This window comes from Spea bombifrons, chromosome 2 (genome assembly GCF_027358695.1).
Source record: "Spea bombifrons isolate aSpeBom1 chromosome 2, aSpeBom1.2.pri, whole genome shotgun sequence".
Lineage (NCBI taxonomy): Eukaryota > Metazoa > Chordata > Amphibia > Anura > Pelobatidae > Spea > Spea bombifrons.
Genome location: NC_071088.1, coordinates 93,529,904 through 93,555,064, shown reverse-complemented (window position 1 = coordinate 93,555,064; position 25,161 = coordinate 93,529,904). Strand labels below are relative to the sequence as shown.

Below are 25,161 nucleotides of genomic sequence, written 5' to 3'. Positions count from 1 at the left end.
CATTTAAATTTGAAATTCATTAGTCTTTATATTCATGGTGTAGCATTTCTACGAGCGATCATTCTGACCTCCCCTCCTATCAGTTACGTGCTTATGTGTTATGAAAACGGGAAACTAGGATTACCAAAATTCAGAGAACATAGTGGGGGGGAGCATATACAGTATGATTGCAATTTGGGATGATTCATAACTTGTCACAAATGAGAAGTTATACACTCACCAATATATACATGGTTTTGCAAAACACATTTTGCAGAATGACCCTCATGCTGAGCAGGCATCCACATCAAACCTTTCTGTAAAGAGAGTAGCAGTATTTATTTATTTTTTAATGCTGAAAGGTGGGAAACTGATTTTACATACGCTATTAGAAGCAGCATTATATAGTACAGGAAGCGTTTCATTTTCCGCATTCTGCATGCAATTTGCAGGAACTCATTTGTAGTCTGGTAATCGTTTAAACCATCGTTTCTACTTGCTTGTCCATAATTGGCACTGAAATAGCTTTAAATAGCATGGAATTATCAGTTCAGCTTCAAATAAATTTCCTTATTTAAAAAAAAAAAAAACTTTATGCAGCTTATAGTTTCTGTTGTATGAATTTTCTGAGTGTATACATTCAAACAATGCTCCTAATTTACTAACCTGAGTACAATAACTCACATGGTTAAATGGGGTTTGCATACCATGTATTGTGAGGAGACAAAACCACTCTTTCTTTAGTTGGAGCCATGCATGGATGTACATGCATAGAGATAATAGTCACTCTAAAATAGCTGCCAGTCATAACATTTTGGCTACTTTCGCCTGTACAGATGCCTAGGAGTTGAATTGATTTTTGAATGCATATGCATGTTCTATTGCTTAGTATTGATACTAGACCACCTAATACAGATTTACCCTGATTATGTAATGTTAAAATCCACCAAACAGGAAATAAGGCCGCGAGGAATAAAAGTACCAGGTTATATTATTCACATTGAAACGTGTATTAGAAATATTTTCTTGTTTGACCCCAAAATCTTTGTGTTCGTCTTGCAAATGTGAAAGATGCTCCACGAGCAGTTAGATATGCGTGGGGCATTTAATGCACATGAAACCTTGCAAGGGGGCACCCTTGAGAATCTCTCCACGGACTCTTGCCTCTTCCCCACCCCCAGCTATTTTCAGTGTCGGCCGAACTCTTGCCTCCAGTCTGTTCCTGCGCTGTGTCAGTGAATTCTGCAGATAGGGTATCCTCGTTCCCCCGTGTGCGGAAAGTGTGTAAATAATTTGCAACCTGGATGTATTTTGCAGGATTTGGGTGCTGCAGCTTCTACTTTAGGTGTAAACCCTTTTTCTCACCCGAGACTCACACTGGTCTCAAGGGACATTGTTCGTTTTTTGGAAGAGTAAAGTTTTATGAGCTAGTGTGCATTTATGGAGTGTATGTAGCCTTTTCAGTCTAAGCTGGTCATGTATTTCAGGTCAGTCATCACATCTCAGTACCATGTAGCTCCTAATTTGCTGATTGCGCCGGCTGTATCTAAATTTTCCAAAACACGATTTTTGATTGATGCTTTCGATAAATCAATGGCTTATGTTAATTAAGATCTTGTGTGAGCATAAACCACATTGTTGTATCATTAAATGTTCATTTAAACTGGATACAAGGGTTGTGCTTTGTTAGTTTCACCTGCATCGAGGCAGTTCAGAGGCATTTTTTTCCCATGAAAACAAAATATGTTCATTCAAACTCTGGCAAGTAATTTATCCTCACTGCTTCAACAGTATGATTTTTCTTATACCACCTTAGCGCATCACGTTGTACTTTTGTACAGTTAACCGAGTGCTTCACTGCCAATCACTAGATGCCAGCAAGGGATTTCTTCTTGCCACGGTGACCTGGGCTTTGTCGAAACCTGCCATTTTCAGATTTTAGGCACTTGGGTTTATTCGCTTAAGCTTCTTTAATGAGTTGCTATGTTTTCCACATATAACGGTAAATACTCTTGAAAATCACCTAATTGATTGAACTGTTGCCTACAAGGACCATAGAGTAGAAGCCGCTTACTGAGGCTGGCCCCTTTTATTGCATTGTGAAGGCGGCAAGTTGAAACGGCAACTCACCCGGCAGACTCCTGCTTCAGCAAAATAATCCCTTAGATCAGGGCTCGACAAATCCCAGGCGCCAGGTCGCCATGGCGACAGAGAATTTTGTCCTGGCTTCTAGGTGTTTGTCAGCCTCTTACATCTACAAAAAATTGCCCCCACGTCACCACGCGCGGGCGCTGCTGCTGTCTGCCCAGGAGTCTGGGCAGACAGCACAGCCACTCAGGGCCCGCCCCCGAGCCCGAGATCACTCCCACGGAGTGATCCTGTAGGCTGAAAACGCGGTTGCTGGAAAACCAGCAATCGTGTTTTCAGCTGCCACATGCAGCTTCAGGGAAGGGGGTTGTGTGTTGATTGGGTCCCCACACAAGTGTGGGGACCTGACACAACACCCCCCTGCTGCCTGATCGCTCCATGAGAGCGACAGTGCAGCGTTAACCCCTTCAATGCCGCGATCGCGGCATTTAGGGGTTAATTCCCATTTTGCAAGGGGCTCTGCTGCTGGTGGTCAGCCTGGAAGCGAGCCCCCACAAGCCCTTTGATGACTCCTGTAGGCATGGAAGCCTACAGCAGTCATCAGAGACTCCCCCTGCCATGGCTGGTCTAAAGACCAGCAATTGCGTCCCAGCTGCCAGAGGCAGCTTCAGGGAAGGGGGAGAGAGTCCTTTTGGTCTCCACATGAGTGTGGAGACCAGCCCCAACACCCCCTGCTGCCTGATTGCTCCCTGAGAGCGACAGTGCCACGTTAACCCCTTCAATGCCACAATTGTGTATGACACATTCGTGGCATTGCAGGGGTTAACATTTGTCCCCAAAAGCTTGTGGGGACTAAATATCAGTCAATGCTGTGCTCCAATGGAACATCAGCATCGAAAGAGTTATCAAAATAATAATAATAAAAAAACAGCACTGACCTGGAAGTCCAGGGTGCTTCCAGGTCAAATGCTGTGAGTTTAGTAAGTGGGCTGATGATCAGATCCCTCCTAACCAACTGTTAGTTTAAAAAAAAATCCTGGCTCCTAACTTTTTTAGCTGGCGCCTTGATTCACAACAAATTTGTCAAGACCTGCCTTAGATTACGGTATGTCTCATTTTAACACTCCTTTCAGTGTTTCATAAACTTCCTTCCTTTCTGGTGTAACCACAAGGATGTGCTAATTTCTGCTTTTTTGGTGGCATCTGTACGTGTAAAGGCACACTTTTACACTTTAGCACAGTTCTTATGGTTTTTATATTGGTATAGTTGTGGAATGTTTGTGCTACTAATACTAGTAAGCCAGTTTTTTTTGAAATTTTTTTTTTTGAGCTTTTCTCAGGTATACACACATTCAAAATATAGATCATAAGGTCGAAGAAAACACACATCACTGCCTTAAAAATTTGCCAATGTTACATTTCAATGTCCCACGTAATAAAAAAAAAAGGAAAATTAATAGATTACAATGTGTTCTGCTTTTGCTTTGTTTTGTTGCTGTTCATGTATAAGTAGCTGGATAATCGGATGCGTGTTGCCAAGTGAAATAGAAGTATTAGGGAAAGGGGGAGGAGGGAAATGGAAGAGAGACAGTGAGTCTCCTTTTCTCCCTTTCCTCCCTTTTATGCAACACCTACACACGCTCACCATTGGTGAGGCATTGCCTTAGTTCCATTGGCTGGAGCTAATGCAAAGTGATTATGTGGCACTGTTCCTCCATCCAATCTGTTGCGCTATGGGGTTGGGTTTTTTGACCTCCCCCCCCACCGAGAGAGAATCAGGAGTTTGGTGTTCAGTAGGTGTTTTGAGTATAGATTTCTTATAATGGAAAAATTGATGTGGTGTAGGGCGGAAGTGCGGCGAGTTGTCTGATAACGCATCCCTTATATTCTAATTCTAATATTAAAAGGCTCTGAGAGCCCTGCAACTCTACCACAGATTTAATGTAGAGCCCCGATCTGTACCACAGCATCAACAAAGTTCCTATCCTGGGGAATAGTATTGGAGCTTATACGTGTCTTCTTGGCTATGCGTAAATGCGCAGCAATGTTGATAGAGTATAACACTTTTTTTTTTTTTTTTTTTTTTTCCTCTTTCTGGGTTAGTTGCTTCCCCAGTGCTTACTCCTTATATTTGAATTGAGATGGGGCTAGCGTATGCTTGTGTAATCGGTAGTCTGCAAATGATGTAGTTGAATCTCGCTGTCAAAGGGAGTGAATTCCTTTGTGAAGTTGCCTATGTGGGATGGAGCATATGTAGTGACAGATCTGCAGGTATCGGAAGTGCCTGGTGGATCTAGTGCAAGAGCAGGCCCTAAAGATCGCATATGCCATTTTCATCCGCTAACCTAGTGAATGTCTCAATTTGGGCAAATATAACACTCGATCTGGGGAGCCCTCCCAACATGGGAAAGTGGGGTTGTAGTGCATCGTAGTAAGGGGCAAAGGGAAAGTGGTAAGATGAAATTTAGTGCTATATATTTACTGCAATCCGGCAGTGGCACAAACCAAAGCCTGTCCCTTAACCAGTGGCCTACACATCTTGGGATCCAGCCATGGGAGTTAGGAGCCCCACAGCTTAGGCGTTGTTGTAGACCCCCACGCAGCCACTGGGAAGAAGTGCGTAGCGAGGAAGTATTTGTGGAAATCGGGAAGCACTACCCCGCTGTTGTGCTTTGAGGGCCAGGAGACTGTAGTTTGGCAGGATGTTCAGCTTTTTAAGGTGTTTATGCAACCCTTCCAAGTCAGAAAAGTCTCTCCATTTATGTTGGTCTGTAGTAAGTGCTCAAGAGAGGTAGAAAATTGTCTTGGTACAAAAGTGACAGATCTTTGGTGAGCCAGAACCCCTGGTGCTTTAGGTTGTCTGTGCACCATTTAAACGGGAAAGATCATTTTAGACCATGAACTATGATATTTTTTTTTTTTTTGGTAATTTCGGGGGTTGCCCAAAAGATCGTTTGCTCACGATCACTGGTAAGGTGTAATGTCGCTACTTTATGCCAGTGACCTCCAACCTGCAGGCGGGTCTTGTCATCGGCCATGAAAAACCCACCCCAGAACACAATAGCAAAGAGACTACTTTATTGCCGTATAACTTGCAAAAAAAAAAGCAGTTCCGGGTTTTTTTTTTGCCCTGCTGCAAGACAGCACTTCTGGGGACCTGGATCCTCTCTGGCAGTTGGAGGATGCCTGCGCGATGCAGACAACCCCAGCTGCTGCCGGCGCTTCAGTTTATAGAAGCCCTGGCCTTACGTGACCTTCCAGTGCTCCACCATAGGAGCCCAAGCAGAAGTACGGGCCAGCAGCAGTGGAGGCTGTCTGAGCGCATCGCGCAGATGTTCACCGGATGCCAGAGAGGAGGATCCTCTTTCTAAACAACCCATTCCCCACCTTGTATTTATACCATGTTTGTGGGTATGAAATGTGAGCAAATTTTGATTTGGAAATAAGGGGTGAATGTTATCAATGTTCTCATTCTAACACCACCTATGACTGGGGAACTCTGCATCCCTGGCACCAAGAGTTGAATTTCTTGTTGAAATTGCCGAGACTATAAATTGAAATGTATATTTTCCGTTGTGTTATGCTGTACAAATAACTTTACGTTGCTTCAGTGATTTTTATTTTTTTTTATTTTGGCAGGCTGGCCTAATTGAAGCAAATGGAGAGCTCAAGGTTTTTGTAGATCAAAATCTCAGTCCTGGAAAAGGTAACTGTGCTTGCCAATTGCTGACTTCTCTTGAAATCATAACAACCATAAAGTGCTATAGTGTGTGTGTATAGATATTATAATTACACATGATACCTGGATATCCAAAGCAAGAGGGGCATATTCCTAGGCTGCTGCTTTTGGGAATCCATTCTTTTCCCTGCTTACTTTAAAGCAAAACCCTCTGGTTTTCCACATGTCGTGTCCACTTTTACCTGTCAGGCCGCACCAGCCAAAGAGCTTTTCTGATAAAGTATGTATTTGCCGCTTTTGTGTGGTGGTGTTTATGGTCTACCACACTGTGGCACTGTGGCAAAGTGAAAATCCTGTTATTTTTCAGTTGATCGCTGCTGTAATGTTAGGAATTTACAACATACAAGGTGAGCAATACATAGGTTTGTGGTTTTAGAGTTTTCTTGTAAGCTTAATAGAGGTGGAATCACAAACATGTTTAACGGTAGACGTTTTTAAAACCAACTGCATCGGTGGAGAATGCTTTTTTTTTATTCATTTAAAGCAAGCCTTCATAGACTCCCTTTGTTAATGTTTTAATGATCTATTTGTAACAGTCACTATATTCCCTTTATAAGGGCCCATAGCTTTGCAAATGATTCCATGGTTTGAACTTTTCAAACTTTTTAAAAAGTGATGTATAATGTAGGGCTGCAACTAACGATTATTTTAATAATCGATTAGTTGGCCGATTATTTTTTCGATTAATCGGATTAAAAAAATGAATGTAAATTTTTCATTTATTTAAAATTATTTACTAAACAAATGATGTTAAATACAAACAGCAGAATAAAAAAACTTTGATAATAAATTTCTTGTCTTTATTTCCCAACCAGCCCCCCAATATATGCACATTTGAGCCCAGGCTTGCTACTCTGCCTCCCAGACATGCCATGCTGCCCCCCCACATATGCCACGCTGCCTACCACAGCACTCCACGCTGCCTCCCACATCTGCCACTCCACGCTGCCTCCCACATCTGCCACTCCACGCTGCCTCCCACATCTGCCACTCCACGCTGCCTCCCACATCTGCCACTCCACGCTGCCTCCCACATCTGCCACTCCACGCTGCCTCCCACATCTGCCACTCCACGCTGCCTCCCACATCTGCCACGCCACGCTGCCTCCCACATATGCCACGCCACGCTGCCTCCCACATCTGCCACTCCACTCTACCCCCCACATGCCACTGTGCCTGATACGCCTTATACCCCCTGAAACACCACTCCATCCTCCCCAGACATGCCACCCTGCCCTCCCCACATATGCCACGCCATGCTGCCTCCCACATCTGCCACTCCAGGCTGCCTCCAACATCTGCCACTCCAGGCTGCCTCCAACATCTGCCACTCCACAATGCCTCCCACATCTGCCACTCCACGCTGCCTCCCACATCTGCCACTCCACGCTGCCTCCCACATCTGCCACTCCACGCTGCCTCCCACATCTGCCACTCCACGCTGCCTCCCACATCTGCCACTGTGCCTGATACGCCACTCCATCCTCCCCAGACATGCCACCCTGCCTCCCAGACATGCCACTTCTCTACCCCCAGATATGCCACTCCACCCCCAGATATGCCTTATACACCCTGATACACCACTCCGTCCTCCCCAGACATGCCACACTGCCCTCCCCACATATGCCTTATATACTGTATATGCCTTATACCCCCAGATATGTCACTTCACTGCCCCCAGGATTTAGATTCCCCTAAATTAACCCTAAACTCCCCATTAACCATAACTGCCCCTAAATTAACCCTTAACACCCCCTTAACCACAGCATCCCCTAAATTAACCCTAAAGACCCCATCAACCACAGCATCCCCTAAATTAACCCTAAACACACCATTAACCACAACTGCCTCAAATTAACCCCAAACACCCCATTAACCACAGCTGCTCCTAAATTAACCCTAAACACCCTATTAACATAACTGCCCCTAAATTAACCCTAAACACCCAATTAACCATAACTGCCCCTAAATTAACCCTAAACACCCCACTAACCATAACTGCCCCTAAATTAACCCCCACCTCCCCTAACTTTCAGTAGCCCAAATATATATATATATATTACATACATATATACATATATATATATATATATATATATATATATATATATATACACACATACACATATTATATATATATATATATATATATATATATATATATATATATATATATATATATATATATATATATACACACATACACATTATATATATATATATATATATATATATATATATATATATATATATATATATATATATATATATATATATATATATATATATATATATATATATATACACATTATAGAGACACACATAGTCACCACATTAATATACCCACACACAACTCTTACTATCGTGAAGTCCTAGCCAGTCTTTCTGACGTGACACCGCTCAACACTGCCACCTCCTTGCAATCTTTTCCGTTTGAATCTTTCTGATTTGCTATATCTTTCTGTGCTGACTTTTCTTTTTTCTGTTTTTCATGCCTCTCCCCTTTTTCTCTTGCTGTCCTTTTTTTCTGCCTTATTTTTGTATGTCAATCCAAGACCGCAAAAAATTAGACTACACGCAAGAACAGGAAAGCTTGAAAAACAGAAAAAAGAGGCACAGAAGTAATTAAAACATATAGCAAAATGATATAAGAATCAGTAAAGGGGAGATAAAAGAGAAAAGGGACTGGAAGGCATCGCTTGCATGAGCGACCACCAATTAAATTGAAATAAATCCTAGCAACCCAAAATAAAATTACATCACTTTCTAGTGGGCAGTGAAGAGAGAAGACTGCCTTTTAAAAAGACCACATGGTGGCACCAAGTTAGGTCACCGCAATGTGGCACTCTTTAATTTTCCAGTGGTGACACCAGAATTCTTTGTGGCGGACACAATGTATGGACCTCTTGCCGACCATTGGGTACCGTAAAGACCTGCAGTGAGAAAATTAATTTTAAGTAGAAATATTTTGATGGAGAGGTAACAGGAAATGTGTACAACTAAGCAAAAAGTTTATTCCCAAATTTAGAATTCACAAATGTTTGCTACAGCTCGGTACTACAGATGTAATAGTTTTGTCCCTACTAAGGAATATCAAAGTACTTTTTGACAAAAAAGTACCTGCCTGTGGTAGATACTGCAACTATTACCCCCTGTCCCCCCATGGGTAGAGGCAGAGTGGCGTATGGGAGGGGGAGGAGCCAGAGTGGAGCATGGGAGAGGGGAGGAGCCAGAGTGGAGCATGGGAGGGGGAGGAGCCAGAGTGGAGCATGGGAGAGGGAGGAGGAGGCAGCGTGGAGTATGGGAGGGGGGAGGAGGAGGAGGCAGCGTGGAGTATGGGAGGGGGGAGGAGGAGGCAGCGTGGAGTATGGGAGGGGGGAGGAGGAGGCAGCGTGGAGTATGGGAGGGGGAGGCAGCGTGGAGTATGGGAGGGGGAGGCAGCGTGGAGTATGGGAGGGGGGAGGGGGAGGCAGCGTGGAGTATGGGAGGGGGGAGGAGGAGGCAGCGTGGAGTATGGGAGGAGGAGGCAGCGTGGAGTATGGGAGGGGGGTGGAGGAGGCAGCGTGGTGTATGGGAGGGAGGAGGAGGCAGCGTGGTGTATGGGAGGGGGGAGGAGGCAGCGTGGTGTATGGGAGGGGGGAGGAGGCAGCGTGGTGTATGGGAGGGGGGAGGAGGCAGCGTGGTGTATGGGAGGGGGAGGAACCAGCATGGTGTATGGGAGGGGGAGGAGGCAGAGTGGTGTATGGGTGAGTTATAGTGGTGTATGGGGGTATAACGAATATCAGGGAGGCAGAATGGCATATCTGGGGGAGTTAGAGTGGTGTATAGGGGGAAGTAGAGTGGTGTATGGGGGGTATAATGAATTTCAGAGTGGCATATCTGGGGGAGGCAGAATGGTGAATCAGGGAGAATTTCAGGGTGGTGCAGGGCATTTATGGGGAGTGGAGTGGCATATCAGGGTGCACAGTGGCATATAGGGAGGTATAAGGCATAAATGGGGGCGAGTGGCATATTGGAAGTTATAAGGCATATCAGGGGGGCATAAGACATATCTGGGGGTAAAAGGTATATCAGGGGGCTCAGTTGGATATCACTGGCATATAAGGGGTATAAGGCATATTGGGGGCCCAGTGGAATCTCTGGCATATAAGAGGTATAAGGCATATATGGGGCAGAGTGGCAAGCTGGGGGTCAGATGTGCATAACTGGGGGCAGTTTGGTAAATAAAAGAAAATATAAACAAGGCTTTTTTCTCAGTTTTTATTAAATATGAAAAATAGTTAACATATGAATTAATATTTGTATTAAAACCTAGTTTGAGAAACACTGTTTGGGTTCTTGTAGCTTTTATTATGTCAGTAAAATAAGAAGGTGAATAGAGAGGCCATTGCAATAAAGAGGTGAAAGTGTAAATTGTACGTTTTTTATTACATTATTTTAAATAAAAAAAAAAAAATTGCATTTTTTTATCCGATTAATCGAAAAAATAATCGGCCAACTAATCGATTATTAAAATAATCGTTAGTTGCGGCCCTAATGAGCTTAGGACATTAGTATAGCGTTTACCCACTAGTCTTTGGCACTGTAAAAACGTTCACTGTTCTCAGGTTTTCCACAAGATTTTGGAGTGTTTCTGTGGGAATTGTTGCCCATTCATCCAGTAGAGCATTTGTGAGGTCAGGCACTGATGTTGGACGAGAAGGCCTGGCTCACAATCTCTGTTCCAGTTGATCCCAAAAGCTATTAGATGCAGTTCAGGTCAGGGCTAAGTGCAAGCTAGTCACATTCTTTCACACCAAACTCATCCAACCATTGGTTTATGGACCTTGCTTTTATGCACTGGGGCACAGTGAAGTTGGCACAGGAAAGGACCTTCCACAAGGTTGGAAGCATAGCATTCTATAAAATGTCTTGGTGTGCTGTAACATTCATCACTTCAGAGAACACGTTTCCACTGCTCCAGAGTCTAGTGTCAGTGTGCTTTACACAACTTCGGTTGGCGCTTGGCACTGCACATAGCGATCTTTGGCTTTTGTGTAGCTGCTCCGCCATGAAAACCCAATAAAAGTGCTTGTGCTGATGTTGCTTCCAGAGGCAGTTTGGAACTCTGTAGTGAGTGATGCTACAAAGTATTTTGTTATGCTCTTCAGTAATTGGTGACCTTTCTCTGAGCGTGCATGGTCAACAGCTTTGTGACTAAAAAGCTTCCACTTCACGATAGTAGTAGGGCAGACCTAGCAGGGATGAAATTTCGCAAACTGACTTGTGGCATCCTATCACATGCCACTTTTAAAGCCATTGAGCTCTTCAGTTTGATGGATTTACTGTTTGTCTAAGGAGGTGGCTGCATATGTGCTTCATGCACCAGTTAGCCATGGGTGTGACTGAAACGCCTAAACTCTGACAAAAAGCATGGGGACAGCCCTCCTAATTGCATATAGTATATCTTGGCAGTGATTAACTGATGTTCTGGCAGCATTCTACCTAGCTTGTTTGCAGATCCAACCGAAGAAAGGGCTACCAGCTCATCTAGGAATGTAGGGCAGCATTGGAGTTGGATGATCTACATTGTTTGACTTGTTTACAGACTTTGCATGATTACAAGCATGTACAAGATTGTAAGCTTGCGAGCAGGGCTCTCTCCTCCTAAAGTATCGGTTTGTCTATTCTCGTCTTGTCATACCCCTTCAAATATATGTATTGTATTAAGCGTTGCGTAAATAAATTAGATATAATTTTGTGTATTTTTTTATAAATATCGCTCTTATTTGGATGTAGGGTGTTGAAATTGATTGACAATACTCATTGCGCACAGAAGTAAATGGTTGTATTCTTATACATACCATCAATCCAATTCCTTGCGCTATAAGTCTACCTGCAAGAAACCTCTCTTGCTGTTGCCCTTATCCTACGCCACCTCCCCTTGTCTCTTATCAGCTGATTCTACGGGTGCCTCCAGACATGAACGCCAATCTCCCCTCTCATCAGCTCTGCCTTGCCTGTTATAAGTTCAGTAGCTTTAAACAAGAACTTGTTTTTTGCCTCTTTTCTCAATCATCCATTTTTAAACTTTTCAACCCCATCAATTCAAAATTAACTGAAACAAATGTCACAAGCCCTGAAAACATAACCAGAATTCTTTCATTGTGCATGTTTTTAGAATCTCTTCTATAAAGCTCAAAGTGGGCACTAAAATGTTATTTTGCACTCTTTGTGGAGAGAATGTGCAGGAAAGCTCTGATCTCAACTACTACTTTAGTATTCATTGTAAATATGTGACATAGAAAGTGTAATAAGCTGTCAACCGTGTGAAAATCTGATCCAGATAATTTGATTTTCCACTGCCGCTTTACACTTCACCAAGCGGCTGTCCATCTCCTCCCTGCACGCTACAGAAATAGATAACGTAACCCTTCAGACATAGCCGGGGGCCTTCAACATTCAAAAACATGTAACACACACGAGCAGCACACATGGGCACCTCTGTACAGTAACATAGTGTGGTAATGTTATCACTGTTATTGTGTTCCTATATAAATAAAGATATATCAACATATATGTGTATATGCTCACACTGATAACATTTTATGGTATAATTGCGAAGCATTGTAATCATTTCAATATTTTTATAGGTGTAGTATCGTTATTGGCTGTACATCCAACGTCTGTAAATTCTGTCGGAAAGCAACTCCTGCCGAAAACTTTTGGACAGTCTACTGTTAACATTTCTCAGCAAGTGGTAAGCATTCCAAAATAGTTGTGTTTGGGCTCATCTGAGCTGGGTCTCATTTGTATAGAAAACCCTTAAAACTATTGCGCTTGGAGCAGGTTATGCTTTAAGCAATTACTTAAAAAAAAAAAAATTGTCAATTTTTTTTTTCCTTCTCAAAAACAAATTTGAGTGCACTAGTTTGTATAATTTATTGGCTGATTGTGATGCTCTATGGAACTGGTTTGGGCAGTTAACATTGAACGAGGTCATCTGGACTTAAAGCAGATGATAAAAAAAATCCTCTCTCAGCAACTAATAGGGTCATGGTAAGTAGTGCATTTATCCAGTTAAGGAGGAGAACAAAAGGATAGCTAGCTTAAAATAACTCAAGATATTATCTTCTATGAATCAGTGCTTGCTTTTAACCTTGGTCCTTGGCAGCAAAATGAATTACTGTAATATAAGGTATGCATTTGCCATCAAAGCAGCATATTCTTCTGTTAATAAATTAGTGTGTATATGTATATGTGTATATATATATATATATATATATATATATATATATATATATATATATATATATATATATATATATATGAATAGAATATATATTCTATTCTTGTAATTGGTTGCATAGATAAGGGCTGCACGGTTGCCCCTTGTAATGTCTACCTCTGGTTTTCCATATATTTCCGAAACTGCCAAATTACAACCTGCTAACAAAAACTGACGAGAACAAAAATCATTAACACCACTACCACTTTTATCCAAACAAGGTATAAAGAAGGAAATGTAGTCATGAATACATGGATTTACTAAGAAATGTTTCTGAAACATAACCTTTACTTAAAATACAAAGTGGTGAATACAAAGACGCTCTCTCCTCTACAGAAAAAGCATGTCTAACATAACGTAAACAACGTTAGGTAAAACAACCTAAACACTGCAGGCTAGGTCAGTCTACTTGTGGGGCTGTCTAAATGATCTTTCCTCAAATATACCTAAAGTACCCTATCCTATATTTTAACCATTGTAACTCAGAGCTGTCGGTTACCTGGTGAATGTCTGGATAGATTTGCTATGGGGAACTTACACAATAAAGTGCATTTTAAGATGGATATAAATATATATATTTTTTAAATATCATATTAAGCATAGTTATTTATTCAAGATAGATTTGTGCTGTTTTACTAACTTCAGGTTGTACTGGGATATATCACTTGCCACTAATCTATAATGTCTATCCAAATGACAGTACTGATACCAGTCTCACAACTACAATGTGATAAACTATCTATCTTTAAATAATGCTTTCAGCGTAACAGGTAACTGAATCCATTCTATCCGGATAGTAAAACAGGCTTATAATTAAACTCCTTATTGATGCCTAAAGTTGCCAAAGTTTTTAACATCTAAAGTCTCGCACATCAGCCCTCACCCCTGGGCCCTGCCATAAGTATTTCAATAACTGAGTGTCAGACAAGTGGCATCATTGTTATGTAATAGACACCCCAGCATGCAACCAATATGTATTCTGTTTTTTGGTGGTTTAATAGTTTTACCCCCACATACTTATTGTGACTTCCACTGTTCAAACAGTTGGTGATGTATTTTATCATCATTCCTATTGGGAATGAACCAATATATCCCTAATGTAATGTTCCCTCAGTGATGTCACTATATGCTTTTCTAATAATTTAGATTTGAAGGAAGAATTCAATTTCAAGATGTGTTAGTATTTTTCTAGCATCCCACACATATGATCACTTCATCCTTATCCTGGGACTCTGCATCCTTATCCCTAGCAGGATTCCAGGCCTGGTGAAGGGCTTTTTAGAGTAACTCTCCTCCCTTGAATGCTGACATAAAGGTTTTAGCTTTAATGATATCTCTGCAATTTCTTCACAATGGATGCTATATCACCTGACCTCAACGTCCTTGGTAGATTTGGGATGGCTGCGATCAACATGTAGCAAACTTTGTCACCATCTCCTTCAGAAATAACAGTGAAATCTTCAAATCTGAAAACATCAGCTCATCAGGGTCTATTACTGATGTTACTTCAAGTCCAATGGAATTTGAATTCAATCAGAGCACGAATTTGTGAAATGCTTCTTAGGAACCTGTCCAAATTAAGACGTCAATGTAACAACCCAACCAAATTGTAGTTGTTCCCCTCAAGGATCAGTCCTTGACGCTCTTCTGTCTACACGTGATCTCTTGGAAAAATATTTTAGATTATCCCCAGTATCCCCTACATGCAGGGGATACCCAAACCCACCTCTCTCCTCTGCGGTCAATTGAAAATGCTACTGTTGGGCTTATCTTTTTTACACAACTTTTTTTTGTGTCCCCAATATGGAAGCCCCCCACTGGCACCCTATTTCATCATGAATTGCATTTAAAATATCACACTAACGTGCGCATAAAGCCCTTCATGGTACCGCTTCCCATAATTTCCAACCTTTATCACACAATATTCCCTTATTCTACGTTCTTCCCACAAACGAAGGCTCTCAGCCTGCCTCCTCGCCTCTTTGCCTACAAGCCTTCTGTCATGGTGCCCCATTCCTCTGCAGCTCACTTTCACCTTCCGTCTTAATATTTAAAGAAATACCTCCATATCTACTTCAGAGACGTGCACAATGTTATTGCCTAAAATGTCATGTTATCCGGCACTATCTGACCCTTTCTCCATGCTTTGTGATGTTCCACACCACATCCACCCGGATTCAAAACTTTGGAGCAGGACACTCTTTACTGTATCCGTTCCATCTTAGCATGTCAACTCTAGTTTTGTCGTATGCTTTAAATATATTACCTGTAAGTGTGGCATACATTGCAGCTATATAAATAAAATATTACAATAAATTTACTGTAGTATGAAGCTACATGGAAGCCAGACAACCAAGCTGTAGGAAGAATGGCAAACTTATCCAGTATTTGTAGCTCCTCTCTTGTATCTCTAAGGTCAGAGGATATATTTAAAGCATGTGACTAATACCTAATTCACAAAACAACTTAAATTCATACCTGACACGATCATTCAGCCTGGGGGAGGGGGGGTTCTCCTTATTCTTATGAATTTTAGAAGGGCAGTAAAACTTTTTCTCTAATCAATTTTCATATCTTGCGTTTAATCTGACATACCTGAACAAAGCACGCTGTCAACATTTGGGCCTTACTTACAAAGTCACTATTCCCAAAAATCTGCATCTTCTATAAAACAGGAAGGTAGTTATACCTACTTACTAAAGAATACCTGAAGATGATTTTAAATCAAAAGTGTAGCTACTCGGCTGGAATATCTGATAACAGCTTTGTATTGCCGTGTGAATTGTATGCCGTATTACTTGGCATTGTTGGTTCTGCCGAGAGACTAAAACCTTAGACGCAGATACGCTTTCTTAAATTGGTTTCTTATAGAAGTCTGAGTATGTTTATTGACTTGTAATATGCAATTTACATATTTTTACTTTTTCACAATTAAACGCAGGTTATTGGAACACCCCAGAGACAATCTGCAGCCAGTACAATCTTATTAGGAAGTCCACATACCCCTAACACGCACTTTGTATCGCAGAACCAAACTACAGAGTCCTCACCTTGGTCTGCAGGGTAAGCGGAGTTTTCTTAGAAGCATTTTTGTGACAGCTATATATAAAAAAAAGCACTAAAAAGTGATTCTAGTGCAATGTTAAAAAGTTTGGAAGATCCCTGCGGATTGGGACTTCCAGTACCTATGGTGATAAGACCAGTTTTCAAACTTTGCAATAGAATTGCTTTTTAAAAAAGCCTAACCTATAATGTGTATTACCAATTGTTTTGGAACTAGCTTAAAGCACCAATCAGCATGTCGTATGCCATACCTTCCATGTTTAATGGGCAGTCGCAAAATGTAACAATGGTTTTTTTTTCTTTGTTTTTTTTCTTGTCTGCTTTCCTACGGGAAAGTGACTCAAAAAAGCACTTAAGTATGTTGCCTGCATACACACCTGTAAACGTGTAACCCTCTCATGTTGAGTTTCAAGTAGAATTTAAACCAGTGAAACGGACTTTTTGTAGTGCCATCTTATACACATCCTGAGATTTGCTGGGAAACTAGTGAGCATATGTTGCCACTGAAATTCTTAAATGAGCCTAACAGGGCTCATGCACATGTTATGTGATAGGCAAAGTGGCCCCAGGCTTCCAACCATATATTGTATAGTGTGGCAGCAATTGATCTCACAGGTATGCCCCACTCTGACCTCCTGCCCTGCAAAAACAAATAAGTAGATGTAGGTTTATAAGAATATATTCTCATTTTTAAAAATATATTTAGCATTTGTGGGCATGAACTCAGCCCAAATTATTTGTAGCCATTAGAAACGCTAAAGTTTCAAAATTTCTGGAAATATGTATTTCCTAGGCAACTTAGGTGGCCCTCACAGGAGAGAGACGTCGCCTCTACAAGGTAAGCTTCTGCCTAAAACGACCTTAGCTGTATAACTGCGGCATACTTGCAGCTGTTGCTACTAGTGCCTAGTAAAAGCAAGAGGGAATCACGTTTTGGTGCATTCTTTAAAGGCTGTGCTGGGTCATAAATTGTGGAGAAATAATGTCTGATTGGAGTTCAGTTTCTTAAACTTTATTATCCATTCCAGAACAGTGAAGGTCTTTCTGCCAGGATTATGATAATGCGGTATCTGGTCCATCTGTTACCCAAGATTATTAATTTCTTAAGCACATGTTTTTAAGGCTTTTTCCTTGGACAGTTATATGATTTCATTATTGCTCTGGGATTTGTCTCCCTTGCCCCTCTGCCTTTTCAAGTTTCTCCCTGTCTGGTGGCTACACGGTGACATTGAATTAGGCTCTCTTCTGCGTGGGCCTAAAAATTATGACAGTTGCCAGTGCTGTTGGTTCTCGTGACTGGGGAGCACAAACTCTTTTCCTTAAAATATTTGTATCCGCAGGTAGCAGAATTCCTGAAGCAGTCTATTAGAACTGTTGATGGTCTGGAGATGTTTGTCAACCTTTGACAGAATTCAATTTGTATTGTCAGCAATTCATATTATTGGAGTCCCATAATGTACACCATATCCACAAGGAGGCACTTTCCACGCATATGCACATAATACACCCCTGCCCCAGTATTTGCCACGGCAGCTCTGGAGCTCTCTTGTGTTAAGTGTATCTCGTGTCAGGAGCAATCTATACATTGCTTAACTATTACTGAAACAAATATATAGTTAAATATTTGTTGCAAATAAATGGGGCATTTTGTAGGATCCCATTGTATACATTTGCTCATTTCCCCTGCTATTTTACGGCCCCAGACCACCCTCCGTGCTCAGCTGAAAACGCATGCACAAGAAAGATCCCCCTTGATTTCAACAGTAGAACTTTCCAGCCACTGATTGGCTGCCTCATGCTACCGATCACTGTTAAATGTCAGAGCATGGAGGAGATGTTACATTGGAGATTTTATTTTCCTTCTCTCCCTAAGTTTTACAAAATCATGTACTTTAATCTGCTTTCCTTTAAAAAAAATTACATTACACATTATTGTACAGCTAACAGCTTATAGGATGAACTATGCATGATACCAGGTCATCTCAGCAATTGATGTTGAAGAACTGTGCAAGGGCTTGTCCCTTCATGATGTATATGAGATCTGTGATCTGGAAATGTGCTGTACCAAAGGCTTTTCCACAAAATTCTGTATAGTTTTAATTGCCAAGTAATAGGTTTGCAGTTGAACACTTAAGTAAGCCTGTTTTTTATTTTATTATGCTTAATGTGTTTTTTTGTTTGTTTTTTTTTTGTTTTCATTTTGTTTAGGAAGAGAAGTAAGAAAGGTGAAAAAAATGGAAAGGGGTTGCGTCATTTCTCCATGAAAGTATGTGAGAAGGTACAGAAGAAGGGAACTACGTCGTACAATGAAGTGGCAGATGAGTTAGTTGCAGAATTTAGCTCAGCGGATAACCATATATCACCAAATGAATCGGTAAATATGTGATTTCAGAGTTCTGTGGTTTTTTTTTTTAAAATGTTTCAGTTTTGTGCATCTTGTACAGAAATGCTGTATCATAGTTTCATGTTTGCTGCAATCAGGCGGAAAGCTTTGACTTCATTCTTTCCCATCTGTTTTTCAGCAAGCGTATGATCAGAAGAATATAAGACGTCGAGTTTATGATGCCTTAAACGTGCTTATGGCAATGAATATTATTTCTAAGGAAAAGAAAGAAATTAAGTGGATTGGCCTACCCACAAACTCTGCTCAGGAATGTCAGAACTTAGAGGTACGTGGTAGCTAAAATTTACTGGCCCTTCAGTTTGAGATAAAATAAATGCAAGATTGGTCGCTCTTGAATAAGAATGCACTTTGAAGTGCCCAGAAATGGCAAAGCTTATAAAAATATTTTATTTTGTCTTTAGGTTGAGAGACAAAGGCGGCTTGAAAGGATAAAGCAAAAACAGTCTCAGCTCCAAGAACTTATACTACAGGTGATTAAAATGTCGGCACTATGTTTAAACTTCATACGTGAGTGTTAAAATGTGATGGGTTGTAGAGTAGTGTGAGTTGTGTGTGTGTGTGTATATCCTGGCATGAAATACCCATGTGGTGTCTACCCCATAAAGCCATATCTTTTTGAATACATAAATGAATTGGCTGGATTCCAAGATGTCCCAAATAGGACATGGGGCAGAATGACCCCATGTCAAAATACCAATTTGAAAAACTTTATTGCTCATGTGCCAAATGTGCCCTTTTAACCGCAAAAACCCCTGCATGGATGATATCACTGTACTCAAGAGATATTGCTAAATACGTATTGACAGTAACATATACAGCGAACTGTAAATTCTTACCTAAATTTTGAAAGTGTGAGGAAAAACATAACACTGCATTACCTATTGCAATCAGTCAGTGGGGAAAGCAATGGGAGAGCACAGCAGGGTCTAGAAGGATCCTGCTGAGGCTCTCCTGATCTCAAGCGAACTTGCGGTGGATGTCAGCTGTGATCAAACATTCCTTGAATTAGTGTACAGGCACTCGTGCAGTTACACACAATCAGACAGCAGGAAGCCAACAATCTTTTGTGCAGTGGCAGGGAGAGGTCCTTGCCAAAGTGAGGATGTACCTGTACATCCTAATGGGTTTTTTGCCACATGTTTTAAGGTAAAAGCACTTGAAATGGTGTTGCCTGAGTTTTTATCCTGTAGACCATCAACCATTTTAGGAGCCCTTCTTTGAAAGGTCCCAATCTATTTTAACATAACACAGTTAAATGTTCACAAGACCTAGTTTTCGTTAATGTCATTTCACTGTTCAGGACCAGACATAGCCCTGGACATCCTAAGCAACTGCTTGGTATAGTCTTGTGGAGAAGTAGCATATTTCTAGGTCTGAAGTGTTGACCTACCTGGAGGGGGAGGCGGGTTAGATCACCTTGTTGGGACCAAAATCCCTCTGCTTCTCTTACCTCCCCTGATGTCCTTTGTTTGGGATTTTGTCACATAGCAAACATTCTGGAGCAGTTTCAGGGTTCTACAGCATTAAAAGTCAGAATGTGCATAGAAACAGCAGGAAGTATTCTTATAAACTAAGCTGCACAAACTCAATAACTGATAAAATATCAGAAATTGCAAAAAATGGCATATGGGGGGTTGTTCTTGCCTGGTATTTGTAGAAAATATAAAACAAAAAGAGCATCTCAAAATCTGCCCACGATTAGAAATATACTTTTGTGCTCTAATTTTAATTTTCTATTTTTCCAGCAAATTGCATTCAAGAACCTAGTTCAGAGAAATCGTCAGACAGAGCTGCTGGCAAACAGACCTCCTCCAGCCAATTCAGTCATACACTTACCGTTTATTATTGTGAACACCAGCAAGAAAACCGTAATTGATTGTAGCATTTCTAACGACAAGTATGTTAATATCGATGCTTTTTTTGTGAATAAGCATTAAATTATATACTGTGATAATGTACGCTTGCGTAGTCTGTAAAATATTTTTCTCCATTACAAGGTCACCTTCAACAGGTTAACGATAAGTTGACTCATGATCTCTCAGTAGTGTTACCTTCTATGTACTTTTTATCTTTATACTTGAGGTATGTTTAAAGGCATTTTTAGAGAGATGTCTGTAAATGTAATTCAAAATCACTAACCTACGCAAAACATGCATTCACAAGCAGTGAAATTTAGTATAGCATGTAAGTAGAGTGGTTTGAATTTGCTAACACCTTAATTTGATACCTCTTCAGTAGTAACTTAATTTCCTCACAGGGCTGTTCTTGGGTTAGGCTGGTATTGAGTACTTCCTTGTCTTCTATTTACAATATAGCTTTTTTTTTTTGCCCATTTTGAGAGGGTTGAAAGCTGCATGTGCGAATGGTGTGAATACTATGTATATATTTAACAGTTCAAGGAACTTTGTTACCCGAGAAACTTTTTCAATTGAGCTGTGCTCAATTTTGTTACAAATTGTAAATGAGTGACTAGTGACCTATATGAATAATAAGCCTGGATTTTTTTTTTTTTTTTTTAAAGATTTGAATATCTCTTTAATTTCGACAACACATTTGAAATTCACGATGACATAGAAGTATTAAAAAGGATGGGTATGGCTTGTGGACTGGAATCCGGAAGTTGCTCTGCAGAAGACCTTAGGATAGCACGAAGTTTGGTGCCAAAGGCTCTAGAACCGTATGTGACAGGTTAGTGGTATTTCCTTTGTTGATTGAATTCGTTTTTTGTATAAAGTAGGGAGCAAGTATGTGTGCATGAATGAATGCAAATGAGTGTGTGCATTAGCATGGATGTGTAAGGGTGGGTGCTTAGCATGACATAGGGAGGCTGTAATCACACTCCTATCATGCCCAGGTTCTAGCATGTACTGGCTGCCTTGGCATGAAAGGAATGTTATTGCTGTTAGCAATTATATATGTATAGATATACTTTCATTAAAACAGTTTTGTTTTTTTTGTCGGGGGTCACTTTTGGTTTCGGCCAAGTGAATGCTGAATTTTCGGTTTTGGTCCATACTTTTCATTTCAGTTCATCACTAGTATAAAGTACACTTAGACCAGGGCTTGACAAATTTGTTGTGAATCTAGGCGCCAGGTAAAAAAGTTAGGAGCCAGGATTTTTTTAAACTAACAGATGGTCAGGAGTGATCCGATCATCATCAGCCCACTTACTAAACTCACAGCATTTGACCTGGAAGCACCCTGGACTTTCAGGTCAGTGCTGTTTTTATTATTATTTTTTTAACCCTTTCAATGCTGATATTCCATTGGAGCACAGCATTGACTGATATTTAGTCCCCACAAGCTTGTGGGGACAAATGTTAACCCCTGCAATGCCACGAATGTGTCATACACAATTGTGGCATTGAAGGGGTTAATGCTGCACTGTCGCTCTCAGGGAGCGATCAGGCAGCAGGGGGGTGTTGGGGCTGCTCTCCACACTCATGTGGAGACAGAAGAACCCTCTCCCCTGTCCCTGAAGCTGCCTCTGGCAGCTGGGACTCAATTGCTGGTCTATAGACCAGCCATTAAAGGGGGAGTCTCTGATGACTGCTGTAGGCTTCCATACCTACAGGAATCATCAAAGGGCTTGTGGGGGCTCGTTTTTGCTGTTGCTGGTCTGCCTGGCAGCAGAGCCCCTTACAAAAATGGGAATTAACCCCTAAATGCCGCGATCGCGGCATTAAAGGGGTTAACGCTGCACTGTCGCTCTCATGGAGCGATCAGGCAGCTGGGGGGTGTTGGGTCCGGTCCCCACACTTGTGTGGGGACCCAATTAACACCCAACCTCCTTCCCTGAAGCTGCCTGTGGCAGCTGAAAACACGATTGCTGGTTTTGCAGCAACCACGTTTTCAGCCTACAGGCTGACTCCGTGGGAGGGATCTCAGGCTCGGGGGCGGGCTCGGAGTGGCTGTGCTGTCTGCCCAGACTCCTGGGCAGACAGCAGCAGCGCCCCCGTGTGGTGACTCAGCCTCTTACATCCACATTTTTTTCTGGATGTAAGAGGCTGACAAAACCTAGGCGCCAGGACAAAATTCTCTGTCGCCATGGCGACCTGGCGCCTGGGATTTGTCGAGCCCTGACTTAGACTACTTGCACATGGAACTTACTGTATTTACTCAAAAGCCCCCAAAACTTTGCATCTTGAAGTAAATGCCTGAATATAAGATGATGACACCATTGAGGAAAAAAAATGAAAACCATTTATTGCTTTTGTCACTTAGACACTTGCTCAGTCAATGTCTTCTGACCTTTTTTGTGTCCCCGCCTCCTGTTCCGCAGTTCTTTCTTCACCCCGTCTCCTGGGTATCAGCTTCGTTATCTGGGTACTTCCGCAGGAGTGGAGGGAACCCCCTTTTGCTGAAGTACTCAGAGGCTAAAGCATAATAACGTAAAAAAAAAAAAAAATAAGGCTCACACACCAAATCGTTGGTACTTAAAGCCAAACCTGACATACAACCAAATTTTTTATTCCTTATTCCATTATATACTACCCAAAGTTCAGAATAAGAGTCTGTGATAAAATAACATAATTGGGGGGGGTATTTTGTGTGCATCAAACTACTCATGTTTCGATAACGGTTTTCATAACTTTTTGGCTGCAAACTGTACAGAATGTGTTTTTCAAATTCCCCTGTGTATATACATCCCTTTTGTGTTTGTTTTGCAGAAATGGCTCAGGGATCGATCAGCAGTGTGTATGTCTCATCAGGTTCTGTATCGAATGGAAGGAGGTTTTCTACAAGGTACAGAGACGATTTAACAATCTACATGATTTATGCACTTCATAAAGTTAATAAAGCAACTCTATTGCAAATATTGTCTAATCCAGTACAAGTATACATTTATATTGCCAATGGATAGATTATTCTACAGGTTTCCAAGGCTTTGGAGAAGTGCAGAATATTAGTTTTTAAAACGCTGCATATATTTAGTTAAGCTGTGCTTCTCGTACAGTAGACTTTGTGGTGTAACGTGTTTGTTTTATTTTCCTTGTGCAGTGAACTGACAGGCTGTACAGATGGTATATTGGCAACTAGTTCAAACGGATCTCAGTATAGTAGCTCCAGAGTAGAAACACCTGTGTCTTACGTTGGAGAGGACGAAGACGACGAGGAAGATGACTTCAATGAAAATGATGATGATGAATGATTTGTAGATGGTGTTTGTGTCTTCAGTTGAAAAAGCTTCAGGAATCTTTTGTGTTCAGTTATTTGAGGTGTACTTTCTTTTACAACAGTCTTGGTATAATATTGTTGAGACTAATAAGTCCTAGTTACCAACCAAGGACTGCTTGTAACTTTTTTTTTTTTTTTTTTTTTTTTTTTTTTTTTTCCCCTTTTGAGGTGTGGATGTTATTTCTCACAAGCCCCTTTTGAGTTTTTAAATATATTTTATTTATGTTTTGTTTTGCCCCCAGTGAAATTGGCTACACTTTATAATATTGTATTTCAGCCACAAAAATTAAATGGTATCCTCATATGTAAAAAATAAATGGGTTCATCTAATTAAAAATTATCTGGAGTGTTTCAATAATGCCAGTAATTTCAAAATGGCAATATGGTTTTTTCAAATCATGCATTGTCCAAAGAAATATACTTTTTTTTTTTAACCCCCTACCCATAAATGAATTGGGAGTTCAGAATTAACCTGAACTGTGTGTTTTTTTAAAAAAAAATATGTAATGTATATTTTGGGAGAAAAAAAATACATTTTAAGTCATTGCTGGTGCAGCTATATGAAATATCTATATTTTGCTTTTAGTAAAATTTGCCTGAATTCTTGCAGGTAAATGTTTGATTTTTTTAATTCTATAGTTGTTTACATAAGTATCATTTAAAGTATGTACTGAAACAAATGTTTTGTATTTGTTTCCTAAAACCTCTACCTGTAATCTATTATGTTAAAATTATTATAGCGTTAACAGTTTGTTTTTTTTAACCCAAGATTTACAAATCCTTTTTAACAGTTCATATTTTATATAAGAAATTTAACAGCAGACGCTGGTGATTTCGGACAATTCTCAAAATTAGAACTGACGGCTGCCTGTTACAATCATATTCCTTTTATTGAAACATACACTTATGTAATTTTAACTATACAGAGACTTATTAAATGATTTGTTTAACTTGGCACTGTTAGTTTTATTAATAAAACATGCATGGGCATTTTAAAAAAGCTCAGTGTTTTTCTAACAGGATTTTTGTATAGTATGTTTTTGTTTTGCTTTTTTTACTTTATGTATAAATGATTAATTGATGTTAAGCAATACCACGGTCAGTGGCATTTTGTGGCCTGAGATGAGTAGGCTTAACAGCAGGTCTGGAGTAGCATGTAATGGGCCAGTTGGAAAGTTCCGAGATCTCACTTGAAATTGCCCCATTCACACAAGAGGTGCCTTTCTAGCACAGCCTCCATAGCATGTGGTATCATCGTGTGCCGCAAGAGGTGAAGAACCAGTTTATGATGTCGTATTCTGGGGCGTAGTAGGAAGAAGATGGATGCGCAGGTGAAGTTTGTGCCTGACTTTTAAGACACAGAGCCTGAGGCGTGAAGTTGTTCCACCAGTTTGTGGGCAATCCTCTGCAACACATTGGGGGCAGTTGTGTGGTGGCCGCAGG

The 25,161-nt window shown here is 40.8% G+C and overlaps 1 protein-coding gene across 3 annotated transcripts in view; it reads left to right on the top strand.

The window, feature by feature from the left end:
* TFDP1 (transcription factor Dp-1) overlaps nucleotides 1-24,718 on the top strand; it is a 30,540-nt gene extending 5,822 nt beyond the window's left edge. For all 3 annotated transcript variants that reach the window (XM_053455228.1, XM_053455227.1, XM_053455229.1), the window contains exons 3-12: nucleotides 5,707-5,773; nucleotides 12,439-12,545; nucleotides 16,015-16,136; nucleotides 18,345-18,510; nucleotides 18,659-18,805; nucleotides 18,942-19,010; nucleotides 20,286-20,437; nucleotides 21,062-21,228; nucleotides 23,211-23,286; nucleotides 23,542-24,718. In XM_053455228.1, the coding sequence (XP_053311203.1) occupies nucleotides 5,707-5,773; nucleotides 12,439-12,545; nucleotides 16,015-16,136; nucleotides 18,345-18,510; nucleotides 18,659-18,805; nucleotides 18,942-19,010; nucleotides 20,286-20,437; nucleotides 21,062-21,228; nucleotides 23,211-23,286; nucleotides 23,542-23,692 (1,224 nt within the window). In that variant the 3' untranslated portion in view covers nucleotides 23,693-24,718. The remainder of the gene's footprint in view (nucleotides 1-5,706; nucleotides 5,774-12,438; nucleotides 12,546-16,014; nucleotides 16,137-18,344; nucleotides 18,511-18,658; nucleotides 18,806-18,941; nucleotides 19,011-20,285; nucleotides 20,438-21,061; nucleotides 21,229-23,210; nucleotides 23,287-23,541) is intronic.
* Nucleotides 24,719-25,161: the final 443 nt, after the last annotated feature.